This window comes from Pelodiscus sinensis, chromosome 9, assembly GCF_052426305.1.
Source record: "Pelodiscus sinensis isolate ZL-2025 chromosome 9, ASM5242630v1, whole genome shotgun sequence".
NCBI classification, from domain to species: domain Eukaryota; kingdom Metazoa; phylum Chordata; order Testudines; family Trionychidae; genus Pelodiscus; species Pelodiscus sinensis.
The window spans coordinates 46,046,419-46,062,431 of record NC_143060.1 but is presented as its reverse complement, the minus strand read 5'-3'; the positions used below and the strand labels follow the sequence as shown (position 1 = coordinate 46,062,431).

The window sequence follows — 16,013 nt, the reverse complement described above, 5'->3', positions numbered from 1 at the left end:
TCCAATTCCTCTGGGACCTCCTCCACTTGCACATCTAAAATTAGCCACAAGCCTTCAGAGAAGTTCTTGGTGTGCCCTGGCATCCATTGTGGACAAGGGGGGTGCAGGGTCAGCCAACGCCTCGTCCGGTGACAAGAAGGAAGACTCCCTGATCAGATGTTGATTGCCATGTTCCTTCATCTGCTGTGAGGGTGCAACCATGGTAGAGTGTGAGGCAGGTTACCATTCCCCTTCACTGGAGGCCTCACAGTCTCCTTATAAGAGGACTGAGCGGGCTCTGAGGCTGGCACTATCAGGCTGCAGTGCTAAGAACGGGATTCATGCTGCGATCTCAATCTATATGAGGCCTAGGAACTAGCCAACTCAGCCTCTGAGTTGGGTGAATAGGCCAAAGCAGACCACAGCGGTGCCGATGACACAGGTGAATGGCGCGGATGTGTATGCCGGGCCATCGAATTTAGTTTTCCCCAGTGGACTGGTGCCAGTGGGAACATCAACTGTGCTAATTATCTGCCAGCCATAGCATCTGTGGGTACGGTACCGGAGGTGCCATGTGTGCTAATGTGGCCGGGATGGGATGGTATGGCGGTACCGCGGAGGTGGATGGCCTGGCAGAGATGGAATCCCTCGGAGCCAGTGCTGGTGCCAGCATTGTTGTTGGTGGCGGTGCTGGCACTGTTGTCGGTGCTGGTGACGGCAGAGCCCATGCCGCTGTCAGCAGCGGTGCCGTTGACATTACCAGTGCTGGTATTACAGTCTGGGGCTGCACTAGATGGCGCGGCACTGATGGCTGGGTCTAACTCCAGTGCAGGCTCAGGCAACCAGTGCTGACCCCTTGATCCAGGCCTGATGATGACAGAAGCTCAATGATCTCTCAGGCAGTGTTGAAGGTCTTAGGGGTCGATGGTTGCTGGACCTCTTCTATCACCACATCTGGCACGGGACACTCCTGACGTGTCGAGCTCACCCGGTGTCTAGCCGGTACGGGAGCATAATGATACAATGCCGTGATCAAGTTGCACTTCCACACTTTGTGGCTACAACTATGACGGGACCATCTCCTATGCTGTCTCTTCTTTCTTGGAGCTGGAGACTGGGATTGGTGTGTCTGAGCCAAAGACTTACTTTGTGCCGGGGTATGTTTTGGTGCTGCAACTGGCTCCTGCTATAAGGCTGGTGCACTCCGCACTGCTGGCACCGAGTCTGGCTGAAGAGTGGACTCCATTAAGATAAGCTTCAAATGGGAATTTTGCTCCCCTCAGAACTAACTACTAACAATAACTATTTACACTATAAAAAACTTCAACTAACACTACATACAAAAGGCTACGGTTAGACCAACAGTGTAGTCAACCATTCCAGCTACTCTCATGGGCAGTAAAAAGGAACTAAAGGGGTGGAGGGCCAGCATGGATATAGCTGCACTACTCTAGGGGGCTCCTTGGCTGGCCCAACGGGTACTGCTAAGGGAAAAAAGCTCCAGGATCCGTGCATGCAGCATGCGCACACCTAACTGGAATGGACATGAGTAAGCACTTGAGAACTTGGTTTTCTCATAACCTAAGCCAGGAAATGCTGTATGTGTGACCCAGCAGTTCAGGGCCTGTTGGAGAAGACAATGGCCCACTTTGTGCTGATACCATGTATAGCAGGTTTGTGATGAGATTTAATTGTAACTGTTTTTAAATGAGAAATGTAGTACAGATTGGACCTCCCAAAACCAGGACTCCCTCATCTGGCAAGATCTGTGGTCTGGCAGGAAAGCTAGTGTTCCTGAACCTGGGAGTCCTGGCTGGGAGTCCCAGTGGCAAGACGGCTGGCAGCTTGGAGCCTGGTGAGGCTGGGGCTGGGCCTGGTGCCAGAGCCCCAGTAGCACAGTAGGTGCCATGTCACCCCTAGAAGCAGGGTAGGGGAGGTGGCAGTCATGTCAGCTGGGCCGGGGCCAGTCACGCAGCAGCCACGATAGTGGGGCTGGGGCAGTCTGGGCTGCCAGGACTGCAGCAGCACAGCAATGGGGAGGCAGCTGGGGCTGGAAGCAGGGAGGGAAGGTGGTCTGGGCAGCAGAAATACAAGTCAGACCTCCTCTGGTCTGGCAAATTCCTTTGTTCAGGACCAGTTAAGTCCCGAGTGTGCCAGACCAGAGAGGTCCAGCCTGTATTTTGATTTAAAAATAAAACTGATTTAAATTAGAAAAAACATTTTTAATCAATTTTTATCCACCCTGGCAGGAATCATCTCCTTCATTTCTTCCAAGTGATAGGCAGCAACAGGAACAAATAAATTACAGTGCAGTTGATTCAGATGCCAGTCCCCTCAGAATAAGACCTTATGACAGAGGAGATGATCACATGAAACTTCAAAATAGCAACAGAAATGCTGATGTTTTGCTGGCAAATGATATTCCAGATCCACCAAGAGAAGAGCCTCCGGTGGTAGCATCCATTGTATGTTAAATATTGTACATTTTAATAGCTATTTAAGCTAATCTTACAATAATTTTGTTTTCACCATTAACTGTGCAGATTTTTATAGTTTTCATATGAAAATGGTGCCATTTAACTAATTCCTTTTTTTAGAACAGTTTTCTGGTCATCTGAAAAATATTTATCTGGTCATTCAGTTCCACTACAGATGTTGAGAGAATAAATTCTGGACAGTATGTAGATCGATTCTCATCTGTTTTAATCCCTGGGAAATAATTAAATATAAATGCAATCAAGATTAAAACTGGTGATTTAAATGTGTTAAACTCCTCCACGTTGTACTCACAAAAATGAACTGTGGATACCTGCATCTGTGGATACCTGCAGATATCGATGGATGTGCGTTTCTATTGATATAATTTATTTTGACTTTCAGAAAACATTTGATAAAAGTTGTTTACAGGAGGTTACAAGGAAAACTGTCATGGGAGGAGAGGTCAAGTAGACAGAAACTGTCTATAATTTGATAAGGCTAATTTGCAACATGATGAAATGCTATGTGGGGTGCAGCAAAATTCTCTACTATTTGCATTTAACATGTGAAGGGGGTAACAGTCAGTGAAAATCTGCAGCTACCACAAAATATTTGTGCCATCCATGCGTATGGAATTTATCAAGCTCAGGCAAAACAGACAAAACTGGCATGATTTGAGCAAATCAAACTGTCATTGAGTGTAATTAGCCAATTATGTAGCCAAGTTTAAAAAAAAAAAATGTGCAGTACAATGCCCTAAACAAAAAAGTTGTACATCCTCTAGAATTCTGTATCACTGGTAGTAAATTCATTTAGAAATAGAATTAAAAGATGGCCAGACAATATACTAGACAGGGAGATTAACGATTGAAATTGTTATACAGACTTTTGCTAAAAATGTGGTTTGTTTACTTACAATAAAAAAAAGCTCTTTGAGGCCAGAAGCTAGAACTGTGACCCTCGTTGTAATATTTAGAGGACACGAGGGGGCTGTGCCCCTGCTTTCTATGCTTGGCAACCCCCCCTCTGTCTGCCACAGCCAGCTCGTGGCCTCCCCCTCTACTTGTGGTGCAGCAGAGGGGGAGGGGAGAAGGTTGCCTCCTGCAGTTAGATGGGGGCTGGACTATGGGGCCTGCCACAGGATCAGGGCTGGCAACAGGTCACTTGACTTAATGGGAGCTGGGCCCAGATTGGAATTTAGTTGGCCAGGCTTATTTAAAATAAAATATTTCTAACACAAAAGGTTTCAACATTGTCCTTATATATGATAGGGGTGGGGAGCCTTTTTAGGATCAGGGCCACTGGCTCCCCAAAAAATCAGTTGGGGAAAAAAGCCCCCCCAACCCTCACTGATGTGGTCCCCAACTGAAACACCTCAGTCCCCTGGTACTCCAGCCCCATGGTGATGGGAGAGGGGGGCCTGTGGGCAAGGATGACTGAGGTTCAAGGCCTCAGCCCTGAAACGCTTCTGGGGTTCTAGGGTTCATGGCTTTTGTTAGCCCCACCCCAGAGCCTGGGGGGGCCTAAAACAAGGGATTCCGTTGAGTGGGATAGTGATAGGGGTGCAGGATCTGGGTAGGAGGTGGGATATAGGAGGGGGCAAGGATGGGATGGGGGTGCAGGCTAGGGGTGTCTGTGACCCAGCTGGGGCACAAGTGGAGCCAGCTTAGGCTGCTTCAGTCTGTTTGGAGCCAGGTTGTCAGCTGCGACTACCAGGGAAAACCATGCCATGGTTCAGGGCTGGCTGCCCCATCCCGCTGCAACTCTTCCCTAGTAGCTGGAATGTGAGCGCTGACAACACTGATTGCATCATTTTGTTGTCTGGCAGGAAAATTTTTATATATATATTGAGAGAGAGAGACAATAAAACTGTCAGTGATAAACAGGGTATGGGGTCTGTGATATATAACCTAACGACAGCGAGTTGCAGAAAGGAGGCAAAAGGATTACATCCATGAACATCAGCAGTTTAGACAGGATTAGAAACTGTTTCGGGCATAATCCCAATTGTTGTGACTGGCAGGTTAGTATTTTAGCTGTCGAGGTGGGATTTGGTGGTGGTTTTGCATTTATGAAGCATCAGGCAGTGGCTGTTTGTTAGAAGCAATAAGCCGCTCTCTAATCTACCCCATATGTCAATTTCTATTTTGAAAAACAATACTCCTGACATTAGGGTATCTATGGGTTCCCTGTATTACAGTGGTGGTCATTCAATGGAGTAATTACATCCTCTTAGGGAGGGAGAGTTGAATATATTTAATTGTGGCATCCACGTGCTGATTGATAAACATTTCAACCTTCTCATTGCAGGAACAAAGTCAGCAGACTACTACTTAAGACCTCTCAGAAACCTTAATGCCTTGGTTTTAGCTTCCTGGTGCAATGGAACCCCATTGCAGGTGCAAGTGCAGAAATTAATCAGTGCCTGTTGTTGAGAGCCACTACCTGGGTTTGCCATTTAGATTCCTGAGGCCTTCTCATCCTTCTATTTTTTTGCGGAGGTGGAGGGGTAGGGAGATCCTCACTACTCCTATGGGCCTCCTTACAAAAGCCTTGTGATGGAGAACTAAGCAACTCGGTGTATTTCAAAGTAAGCCTAGCTTGGTTGTAAAGCAAAAGCTTAATTTAAATAAATAGCTACTTTTTAAAGAAAAAATAGTCAGCATGTGATTTGTTCAGTTCAAGCTGTAAGCCAGACTTTTGCTGTTTGAGATGGGTGCAGTTTGTACTCTAAACTAGCTAGTAGAAATGACCTTTCTGGTATCTGAATTCTGTAGACTTTTACTGACCTGCATTCTACAGAGAACAACTTTTCCCAATCCCAGTTAGGTTTTCAGTAGATTACAGGCACAATTGAGCAGTCTGAGAGGTAATTTATTCCTCAGTTTCTGGGTTTTAAAAAAACTGGTATGAAAGAGTCCAGGGGACTAACTAGTCTTCCTAAGAAAGATAAACATACAAAATAGTTAAAATCAAGGTTTTTTTTAAGACACAAAAATTCATAGTTCTATAACTGAATTTTTAAACTGATTTAAAACTACAAGTTTATAGCAATGAAGCAGAGTACCTTAAATTCTACTTTTTACTGATTACAATGTTATCCACTTTAGACAGTTAAGATGGTACTCTGATGCATTTAGCTCTGACACAGAGTTAATCTGTAGTAGTTCTAGCAACTGCACCTTTTGCAGAACAATCACAGGAGGGTAGCACAGTCACTGTCTTAGCATTATTTTTAAAACGATAAGCTATTTACACATATTTTCAACTGCATATCCAACTGTCATTGGTGCTGCAACCACCCCTTTTCCTTTAAAGGCATATTATAGTTTTCCCTGCAGAAAAAGAACAGAGATTCTTTATTACATTACAGTACAAATGCAACAAGGCTTCTCCTTCTAACAGTCTTTGTTAGGATTTGGTCTGTTTATACGGGAGGGTAAAGGGACTCTCTGTTCATCCATTCTCTTGGCCTGTGATCTCAAAATAAGGCTGAAAAACTCTTCATCAGGTACAGTTGGTCCTTTTGAGGCAGTTGATGGTGGAGCACACCTTTGATCATCCAACCTGGAACCCTAAAAATTTAAAACGACAAAAGTTCATTGCATAAAGTTTATTTTTATTCACAGGAATAGGTTCATTAAAAGCAATCAGGATTTCTTAGTAAAACACGGGTTTAATAAAATTAAATTATATTGCATCTAGAATACTGGTACAGTTAATACTACACATATATAGTCTCATCCATTTACTAGTTGTGCAGACATCTTCCCTTCCCCTCCCTTCAACACTTGCTGGGAAATATAGTAATTAAGCCACTGAAGTGTATCTCTCTCTCATCAAAAACAGAGTGTATTAAATGTGTACACTAAGTTAAGAAATGTGATTAACTTTAGTTTCTGGTTATTGAGCAGTAAATATTAAAAGAATAACCAATTTTGCAGGGGAGTATTTTGGTGACAAGGAAAGCAAAGCAATTACAGTAAAACTCCAATTGTCCAACATCCAGGAGGCCAGCACTCTTGCTAGTCTGGCACCAACTGGAATCTGGAAGTGCTCCAGCCAGCCGGACAGTTGGAGCTCCTGTGAGCCCCATACATGCTCAGGGGCCGGGGAAGGGGAGGACACGGGAAGGGGTTATACCCGTGATGGGTCAGCCAGGACCCACACTGCGTCCAGCTGGGGGGCGGGAGTGGGGAGGGGTCTGCAGGGAACAGCGTGGCGAGGGGCAAACCCTCCACCGTTTTGCAGGGAGGTGGGGGAAGCCCTTCGCAGCTGCCTGCTACAAGCCAGCTGGGGCTGCAAGCAGGGTGGAGTAGAGGGGTCAAAGTGAGGGGCGGTGCTGCAGGACCAACCCAGCAGCACCCTAGCTGCCCTGCTCTGCTGTTTCTCCAAGTTGTCTGCTGCTGCTTGCAGCCCCAGCTGGCCTGTCACCGGCGGCTGCGCGTGGCTTCCCCCACCTCCTGGCAAAATAGCAGAGGATTCACCCCTCGCTGTACCGCTCCCCACTGACCCCCCCCCCCATCAGTCGCAGTGCAGGTCCTGGCAGACCTCCTTCAGCCCCCGGCCGGAGTACCTCCTGCTACTCCGGCATATCCGATAATCTAGCACCCCCTGGGTCCCAGAGGTGCCCGATTATCAGGAGTCTACTGTATTTTGATTTTGCGTTCCTATTTTCTATCTGTGTGGAAACCAGAGCGCCTCTCAGCCTTATTATTGCCATTCTACCCCACATGAGGCTATGGAAGAGCTATTTCATTTTCTAGTAACATTCCCAACTTGATTTCTGTATCTGATATTGTTCCTATAGTTAATGAAGCAGAATATTGAAAAAGACGTCAGCTATAGGTTTTACTATGCAACACAGGAATAAAATGGAAAATCAAAAAGCCAATAGAAGAAGACAGTTACTTTAAAAACAAATTAAATGTCATAACCAAACCTTAACTTTACCAGGATCCCTTAACTATAGTTTATAGCTTCAGCGGGTAGCCGAGTTAGTCTGCACAGGAAAAAAAACAACAAATGGTCTGGTAGGCACTTCATAGTCTAACAAAACATATAGATGGTATCATGAGCTTTCGTGGGCACAGCCTTCTTCTTCAAATAAACTCCAATTATCTGAAGAAGTGGGCTATGCCCATGACACCAGCTACATGTTTTGTTAAGTGCTACCTGACCATTTGTTGTAGTTTATAGATAAGAGTTTATGTACAGTTGCATCTTACATAAAATACAAGTAAAGAATCAGTGAATTCTGGCTGTCATCCAACTGCACTGCTAGGACTGGAAAGGTAGATGGGACCCTTAAGTGTCTGCTTTTTCTAGCAACAGAATCTCTTGTTTTGCTATTTTCATTTAAAAGCAAGTTGAGCAAACTGGACAGATGTAAAGCTTATCTGGCTTCACAGTAGTTTTTGAAAGTACAGGCAGTCCCAGGGTTACGTACAAGATAGGGACTGTAGGTTTGTTCTTAAGTTGAATCTGTATGTAAGTCGGAACTGGCATCAGCCGCTGCTGAAACTGATCAGTTTCAACAGCGGCCGAATCTGGACACCAGTTCCACTTACATACAGATTCAACTTAAGAACCCCAGGCGTCCCCAAGTCAGCTGCTGCTGAAACTGATCAGCAGCTGATTCCAGGAAGCCCAGGGCAGAGCAACGGCTGAATCAGGACACCTGGGGCAGAGCAGCTGGGGTGCTGCCGGGTTGGTCCAGTAGCACCAAGGAGCAGTGCTACAGGACCAACCGACAGTGCCCCACCTGCTCTACCACAGGCCCCCGGCTTTGCTCCATGTCTCCCTGGTCTGCTGGGGGGGGCACTAGCTGCATCCACCCCCCCCACCCCCAGCAGACCAGGGAGACGCTGAGCAAAGTACCCGGGGCCGGACCCACGGCCGCTTCCAGATCAGCTGGAAGTGCCGCGGGTCCGGCCGCGTCCTCAGCGGCTTTGCTCAGCATCTCCCTGCTCCGGGAGACGCTGAGCAAAGCCACTGAGGACCCGGCCGGACCCGCGGCGCTTCCAGTTGATCTGGAGGCGGCCCCGGGTCCCCGCTTTGCTCCCCATCTCCCTGGTCTGCTGGCTCCCCCAGCAGACCAGGGAGATGGGGAGCAGCTTTTCTCACCCCAGAGGAGGTGGGCGGCGGGACCAGGCGTCCCACCGCTCCAGTCCTCCGGGGTGAGAAATCCCCGTTCGTAACTGCGGATCCGACATAAGTCGGATCCGCGTAACTCGGGGACTGCCTGTATCTGTTGTCTCCTATCAGGCGGTTTACTCATTTCTTACAGCACACTTCTCATCACAACACTTCACGTTCTGTCACAGGCTCTAGGGAGGTTGTGAAAGCTCCTTTACAAGAGGTTTTCACAAAGAGGCTGGGTAGCTGTATGTCATGGATGGTTTAGACCAGTGGTAGGCAATTTATGGCCCATCAGGTAATCTGATTATGGGCCACCCAATATTTTACTAATGTTAACTGCCTTCAGGCACTGCCCCCCATAACTCCCAGTGGCCACTGTTCCATGTTCCCAGTCAATGGGAACTGTGGGAAGTGGTAACCAGCACATCCCTACAGCCCCTTCACCTGCAAGTGCTGCCCCCACAGTTCCCATGGGCTGGGAACAGTGAATGCTGGCTACTGGGAGCTGCACCTGAGGACAGTCAACATCAGCAAAATATCTCATGACCAACAATCAGATTACCCTGATGAGTCACATTCAGGCCACATGCTGTGTCTAAATCATCAGTGGCCAACAAATCATGCATCGTGGCAGGGAGTATGACTATGACTGGCACTCATTTCTAGCTTATGATTCTAAGGAGACTGTTTTACATCCCCCTTCTCTGGCACTATCAATGCAAATGTGTCTTAGTAGTGCTCGACTAAATGGCTGTAGAAAAATCACCAACTAAGTTTTGTTGTGGACTTCAGCCTGTGCAGCTTTTAAAAGGGAGTATAAATATTTTCCTGACACTAGAAAAACTGCAATCAGTTTCCTGGAATTAAGTGCCCGCAGACTTGATAAGAATAATATCTGCACTACCTTAAATCTATCTGCTCTTCGAGCATTCCAAGTGCATATTGTACAGATTGGAAAGTGCAGTGTTATTGATGTGTGTTTTGTAGGAATCCCCACACTACTAGCCACTTATTAGAAAAACTAACATATTTACTTGCAGGGCTCACCAAGTGGCGGCGAGCCCCGCTTGCCAACCGCACGGTTCTGCGCATGTGCAGATCGCTCTGCGCCGGCTCTTCCAGGGTGTAATCTACTCGCCCCAGGCAAATAGATTGCATTGTTTGTCGAACCCTGGTTACTTGAATGATTTAACCAATAAACCTGAGCTTATCGATTAATCCCAATGACTACGTGCACGCACACACCCCTTGTTGCCTCTGGATCAGAGGCAGTGGGGTGGGGGATAGAAGCTGGGATGCCCATGGGGAGCCACTTTTAATATGGCCCCCCGCACACGCTGGTTCCTGCTGAACTGCCTCCCAGTTCTCAGAACAGATGTGCCGACAACCACGTTGCCATCCAACATATGTCCTAGATCAACATGTGCAAGGTAACCATGCAAGAAAGCATGAGCCCTGGTACAATCGGCCCTAATCAACTCCAGTGGCTGGGCCCCTGCCAGCACGTGTGGATGCAGGAAGTGATTCATTTCAACAATTGCTAGGAGGAAATTGGGGAACCCTGCCCAAACTCCGCCTCGGCAAAGGACAGCTATGTGTAGCTGCAAAAGGCACGTGTCCTCTCCAGGTAAAAGGCCAGTGCCTAATGCACATCCAGAGTGTGAAGGCACCTCTCCTCATTGTTCGCATGAATCTTGGGGTAGAAGATCAGCAGAAAAATGTCCTCGTCCACATAGGAAGATGGAAAGCACCTTGGGGGGGAGAGGCTGTATGAGGCCACAGTTGGATCTTATTCTTGAAGAACCAGGTATATGGTGGTTCCGATGTCAGTGCTCCGAGCTCCAACTCCTGCCTAGCTGAAGTAATGGCGATCAGGAAGGCATCCTTGAAGGAGAGCAGCGACAAGAGACATGTGGCCAGGGGCTCGAATGGAGGGCCCGTGAGCTGTGCCAGGATCAGGTTCAGGTCCCTCTACAGGAGAGGATCTCTGACCTGAAAGTAGAGGCATTCCAGGCCTCTCAGGAACCGGCAGGTGATACCATGGGACAATACCAAATGACCTTGCATGGGCAGATGAAATGCGGAAATGGCCGTCAGGTGGACTCTAATGGTGGCCAGAGCAAGGCCTTGTCACTTCAGGTGCAGCCAGTAATCCTGAATTTCCTGAAGGGAAGCTTTGGCTGAGACAACCTACCACTGCTGCGCCCATATGGAGAAATGAGCCCAACTGGCAGCATAGAGTGCATTGAGGGCTTTTGACTGTTGAGAACCCGCCGAACGTTACCCGAACATGCTGGTAACTCCTGGGGGTTCAACCACAGATGAACCATGCCATCAGGAGGAATGAGCTGAGGTTTAGGTGGAGCAAGTGCTCCTGGTCCTGGGAGAGTAAGTGTAGTCTCAGCGGCAGCCTCCTGAGCATACGGGACACCAGTCATCAGTGCCCTAAGCCAAAGCTGGCGAGGCCATGCTGGTGCGATAAAGATCACCAGTTCCTTCTCCCTCTTGATCTTTTGCAGGTCCTTGTCGATGAGGGGAAATGGAGGGAAGGCATAGTGGAGATCTTCTGACCACCTATACAGGAACACATCCAGAAGAGAGAGCCCCGCTTGAGGCCCCCTTTCACCTTGGGGATCAAAAAGTAGCAGGAGGAGTTCTCAAACCTTTGTTCTCTGGCACTGCCCTCTCCACTGCTCCCACCTGGAGCAACTGAGATAGATTCTGTTTGAGAAGCTGCTAGTAAGAAGGGTCCATAAAGAATGAGGGAGCATGTGTATGGAGGAGAGCTGGAGAGTGTAGCCACGCTGGACAGTGGCTAAGACCCAATGTCCCTCTATGCTGGGAGGAAAAGGACAGAGCCCGAAGGAAAACAGATGGGCAGGAACTTGGAAGTCCAATGTGTTGTCCCTGGATGCACCCTGGGGTTTCACCTAGCTGGCCGTTGGCCAAACAGATGATGGCAGCCCTGTCTCAACTTGGAGGGCTTCAGGTGTGAAGGGGCTCTCTCCTGACAGGGATACTGACCCTTTTGTTAAGAGAACTGGGGCTTAAGCTTTTCCCTCTCAGAGCCCAGGATGTAGAGACCTAGGGTTTAAAAGGTCATATGGGAGTCCTTTAGACCAGGGATGGGCAATAATTTTTGCCAGGGGGCTACCGGAAGGGGTGAGGCCTTAACAGGAAGGGATAGGGCTACCCCATCCACAGACCATGATTGGTCTAGGAGTGGGGGAAGCCCCTTTGCCACCCCTTCCTACTAGGCACCCATGCCCTGGAAGAAGTTCTTGGCACGCTCCCCCCTCCTCCAGGTCAATCTGGGCTAGGGGACAGGGCAAAAGCATCCGAGTCAATCTAGACGCTCTTTTCCGCAAATGCTTTTAACGGAAAAGCTTTTCCGTTAAAAGCATTTGCAGAAAATCATGCCAGTCTAGACATAGCCTTGGAGTCTTTATTCTTGGGGAGGGGGAAGGCTGGTCCTGGTGCTCCCTGTGGTTAACTATTTCCACCAGAAAGGAGTTGGGCTGTGACTAAGTGTAAAGATAGTCATGATTTCCCAAAAGGACAAAGTAGCCCTCTTGTCTATAGGTGGGATGTAAGACGGGGGTCTGCCATGTCGTCTTGGCAATCTCGGCAACTACCTCATGCAGGGGAAAGGCCACCCTGAAGGTCCTGATCCAGGGCCCTGAACAAAGTGAGTCTACAGTCTCCTGCACCTCCTCAACCTGAAGGCCTAAGCTGTTAGCCACGTTCCTCTCCTCAGGAGGTCCTGGTGGGCTCTCAAGTCCTCCTGGAGCACTGGTGGGGAGAAGCCACAGTCACCTCATCCACTGACAAAGAGGAAGAGACCAGGGCTGGTTGGCCCTCTTCATGAGGCAGGGGCTGGCCACTTGCCCCAGCCATCTGGGGGCAGGGCTGGTGTCCCCTTGAGGCCCATGAAACCCTGGTGGCACTGAAGGGGCCTGAGACACTTGAAACTGGGCAGGTAAGCTGGGGCTGTACTGGGAAGGCCCAGGGAGTTCATGGGCACCACTGTGCCTGCCACTGAGACAGTGGCCATGGTTTGCCCTGGGACAGCATTGGCAGTGCCAATATCAATGGCACCAAGGGTTGCACTGAAGAGATGGAGGCTGCCTCTGAAGCTGCAGTTCAGGAGCGGATGTTCACCGATGCCCATGACAAGAAGGGGAACAGTGGCTCTTCTGATGCCAGGACTCCACCACTGACAGACTTTGGGGATCAGGAATGTCTGGAGTGTCTGCAGGAATGACGACGCCCTGAAGAGCAACCACTCAAATCCAGAGAATGGTGCCAGAGAAAAGCTCCACAGTGCCAGGATGGAGACTGGGAGAAGCAGGACACGCCTCTGCGTCTGGAAAGGCTCAGTGCTGGTGGGTATCTGTGGCATGGTGAATAGTGACTGGTGCTGTGGAGATGTAGGCCCAGCAAGTAGGCAGAATCACTACCCCTTCAACAGCTCTGGTGCTGGGGAGGGGGAGGGAAGTGTATGCCTGCACCCTAACTCCAGCGATGCAGGAGATTACATGTTGTGACCCAGTCTCATGTGCAGACCTATGGGGACTTCAGAGCCCTCTCCTCTCGGATGCTGGAAGAGTGTATGATCAGACTGAGCCAGGAGATATGGGACTGAACAGAGGTTTAACCCTATGCTGGGTCCCCATCAGCCTTGGGGGCAGTACCAGCATAGTTCTTATGTCCTGAATGGCCCGGAAGGCCTCCAGCGTGAAGGGAAGATGGACCTCCAGGACTGATGAAGGGGACCCAGATGCCAGGCTTGGTGCCTTCTGGGGCTTTTCTGACCTGCCATCCTTACAAGGGGACTAGTCGCCCATGGCCCCTGCTAGGAAGCCAGGCAGAGACAATACTGCTGCTCATGTGGGGCAAGTGCAGACTCCATTAAGAGTGCTCTAAGACGAATGCTTTGCTCTTTAATAACTCTGGGACAGAAGGATCTGCAAATGCAACAACTGTCGGAGATGTGTCCTTTTCCCAGGCCAGGCAGGCAGGCAGGCAGCATGGCATGGGCATGCACCACGCTGCACTGGCTTTGAAGTTAGGAGCACAGGGCACACCCCCAGCCCCCAGGCAGAGTCTCTCCAAAGGAAATTGGAAGTCTGACAATTTACAAATAAAAAATTAAAAACAACAAATAGTCTAGCAGCACCTTAAAGACTACCAAAACATGTACACAGTATCATGAGCTTTTTCACTTCTTCAGGTGAAAGGAGTATTAAAAGTCCAGATTCCTGTCACTGCAAAGGAACTGAGGAGGGAGGTGCCAGGGAGCATCATCTACCGCAGTGTTTCTCAATTATATTTTTTTTTAAATAAAGTACCCTCTTTTTAAAAAAAAAAAATTAAGTACCTCTAATATCTACAGTTTTCAGACACACAACATTTTTTTCTACTGTTGCAACACATTTGTATAATCGTAGCCAGGCAGGCGATGAAATTTCTGGGTGTAAAAAGTACTAAAATAATAAAACACTGTAAAACTTAAAACAAATTCAGTTTTCTCCAAATTTCAGTTGTTGATATACCCCCTAGATTTCTCATGAGTACCCAAGGGTACTCATACCACTGGCTGAGAAACACTGCTCTACAGTGTGGCATGCGTGTGCCACTCCAGGGGACGCTGGGGACTGCAGCACCTCTGGGGAAAAAAAACTTCTGGCACTGGTGCATGTGGCAGCCACACACACCTATGTTGAATGGATATGAGCAAGCGCTCAAAGAAGAGCTCAATTAATTCTACTTCTGCACATATTACAGCCCCTTGTACTTTTACAGAGTGCTTTTCATATATCAAAGTCCTCTATAAATACAGGCATCATCCCCATTTTTGAGGTGAGATAAAGGAGGGCTCATGGGGGCCAAGTAAATGAGCACTAAGTTCTTTTGACCTTCAGTCTTATGCCATATCTCCAACCCCATGAAATTGAGCAGAATTTTTCCACATACTGTTCTTATTGACTTACTTGACATTTTATTAAGATATCAAAGAAGTCATCATCTGACTCTCTGTTGTTGCTAGCCATTAGGTGGCCAAGGACTGCCTGACTGTTGTGCTGATTAAGACGAAGCCCAGGTAAATTGCTAAAGCTGGCTCGCTGATCATCTAAGCGGCGGCTCTGTGAGCTTGCAAGTAGATCTAAAAATTCATCAGTGTGTGGTGAGACCATGGAAGTAGAAAAGGCTGAAAGTGGAAGAAGAAAGCAAAAGAAATTAGTCTGGAAATGTGCCATGAAATAGTAAATCTTGTGTGTTAAACCAGTTTAAAAGACTGACATCAACCTAAGATAGAAGCCCATGATTTGGGTAGATTATATCAAGCAATCAAAAAAAAAAATGTACATTTTCTCATGGTCTTAGGTGGGGTAGATGATGCTGCTGCAGCTGTCATTCTGCTCTTCTCCTGGAAGTAGCATCTCTGATCATCCATCCTGTTGCTCTGAAACCGACTCAGCAAGTCAAAGAACCCTTCATCTCCAGTCATATCAGGACTATTTTTCTGAAAAGATAGGCAAGAAAGTCAGGAAAATTTTGGATTATGACTATCTGCTATTGAACTGTAATGCAGAAAACATGGCAATTTAATCTGTGAAAATGTTACAAAGACAGGTGAAGTCAACAAAATAAGCCTGTTTGTGGAAGATTTTTTTAAAACAACTGAAATGTGAGCATTATATGGCAGAGTTAATAGTCACCAAGAAAATAAAGCTGACCGCTATAAGCAAGAGACTTGCTTCCAATTGCTGCTCTACTTCTCATTATCACAAATAGATTCTTTTCCTAACTTTTTTTACTTTCCAAATTTAATATGCAACTGAACCTATATATTAATTTTGTGACAAAGCTAGTTCTGTACTTCAATCACTTTTTTCTAAGCAAGTGAACAAGGACTGAAATTAACAACACCAGAAATGAGCACTCATTTGTAATTTAGAAATGTTCACCAAGCCACTAATTAAACTTGTTTAGTTCTCCAAACATACCCTCTGAGAGCCTGGAAGTCGATGATCAATGGAATTACTAGCATCCTGCAGAACTTTGGAGGATGTGCCATTTTTGTACTTTTTGCCTTTTAGTCGATTCACAAAGTGTAGCTTTGCTGAAGGTTTGGCAACCATCGGTTTTTGTTTAGCAAGAATGTCACTGTTCCAGTTCTGAATCTAAGAAAACAAGAGTCATGTGAAACATATGCTGCTGCCTATTATCTATTTAGTTTCACTCCTCCTCCCCATTCATGAAGAATCTCTTTCCGTAGCTGAATGAACCACATTTAACTGTTAGGTTACATCACCTAACCTACGACTAGAGTGTCCTCTATTCTAACATGAAGTATTGATCCTGCACTATAGGAAATAATTTCACTGTCAGTGAATCAGAGAAAGAATATT

General features: G+C 47.4%; 2 protein-coding genes across 15 annotated transcripts in view; one reads left to right on the top strand and one right to left on the bottom strand.

Annotated features, from left to right (window-relative positions):
- The window catches only part of CLCC1 (chloride channel CLIC like 1), a 46,600-nt gene extending 31,248 nt beyond the window's left edge, over window positions 1-15,352 (top strand). For 7 of the 10 annotated variants that reach the window (XM_025189418.3, XM_025189413.3, XM_006132613.5 and 4 more), the window contains 2 exons: window positions 2,229-2,444; window positions 4,768-4,908. In XM_025189418.3, coding sequence (XP_025045203.2) covers window positions 2,229-2,444; window positions 4,768-4,794 — 243 coding nt within the window. In that variant the 3' untranslated portion in view covers window positions 4,795-4,908. Of the gene's footprint in view, window positions 1-2,228; window positions 2,445-4,767; window positions 4,909-14,985 lie in introns of those variants that run through there. The other 3 variants (XM_075936669.2, XM_075936671.2, XM_075936670.2) reach the window with 3 other exon arrangements.
- Window positions 5,800-16,013, bottom strand: part of GPSM2 (G protein signaling modulator 2) — a 60,586-nt gene continuing 50,372 nt past the window's right edge. For 4 of the 5 annotated variants that reach the window (XM_075936662.2, XM_075936664.2, XM_075936663.2 and 1 more), the window contains 4 exons: window positions 15,609-15,785; window positions 14,968-15,124; window positions 14,592-14,809; window positions 5,800-6,032 (listed from right to left, as the gene is read on the bottom strand). In XM_075936662.2, the coding sequence (XP_075792777.1) occupies window positions 5,856-6,032; window positions 14,592-14,809; window positions 14,968-15,124; window positions 15,609-15,785 (729 nt within the window). In that variant the 3' untranslated portion in view covers window positions 5,800-5,855. The remainder of the gene's footprint in view (window positions 6,033-14,591; window positions 14,810-14,967; window positions 15,125-15,608; window positions 15,786-16,013) is intronic. The other variant, XM_075936666.2, reaches the window with a different exon arrangement.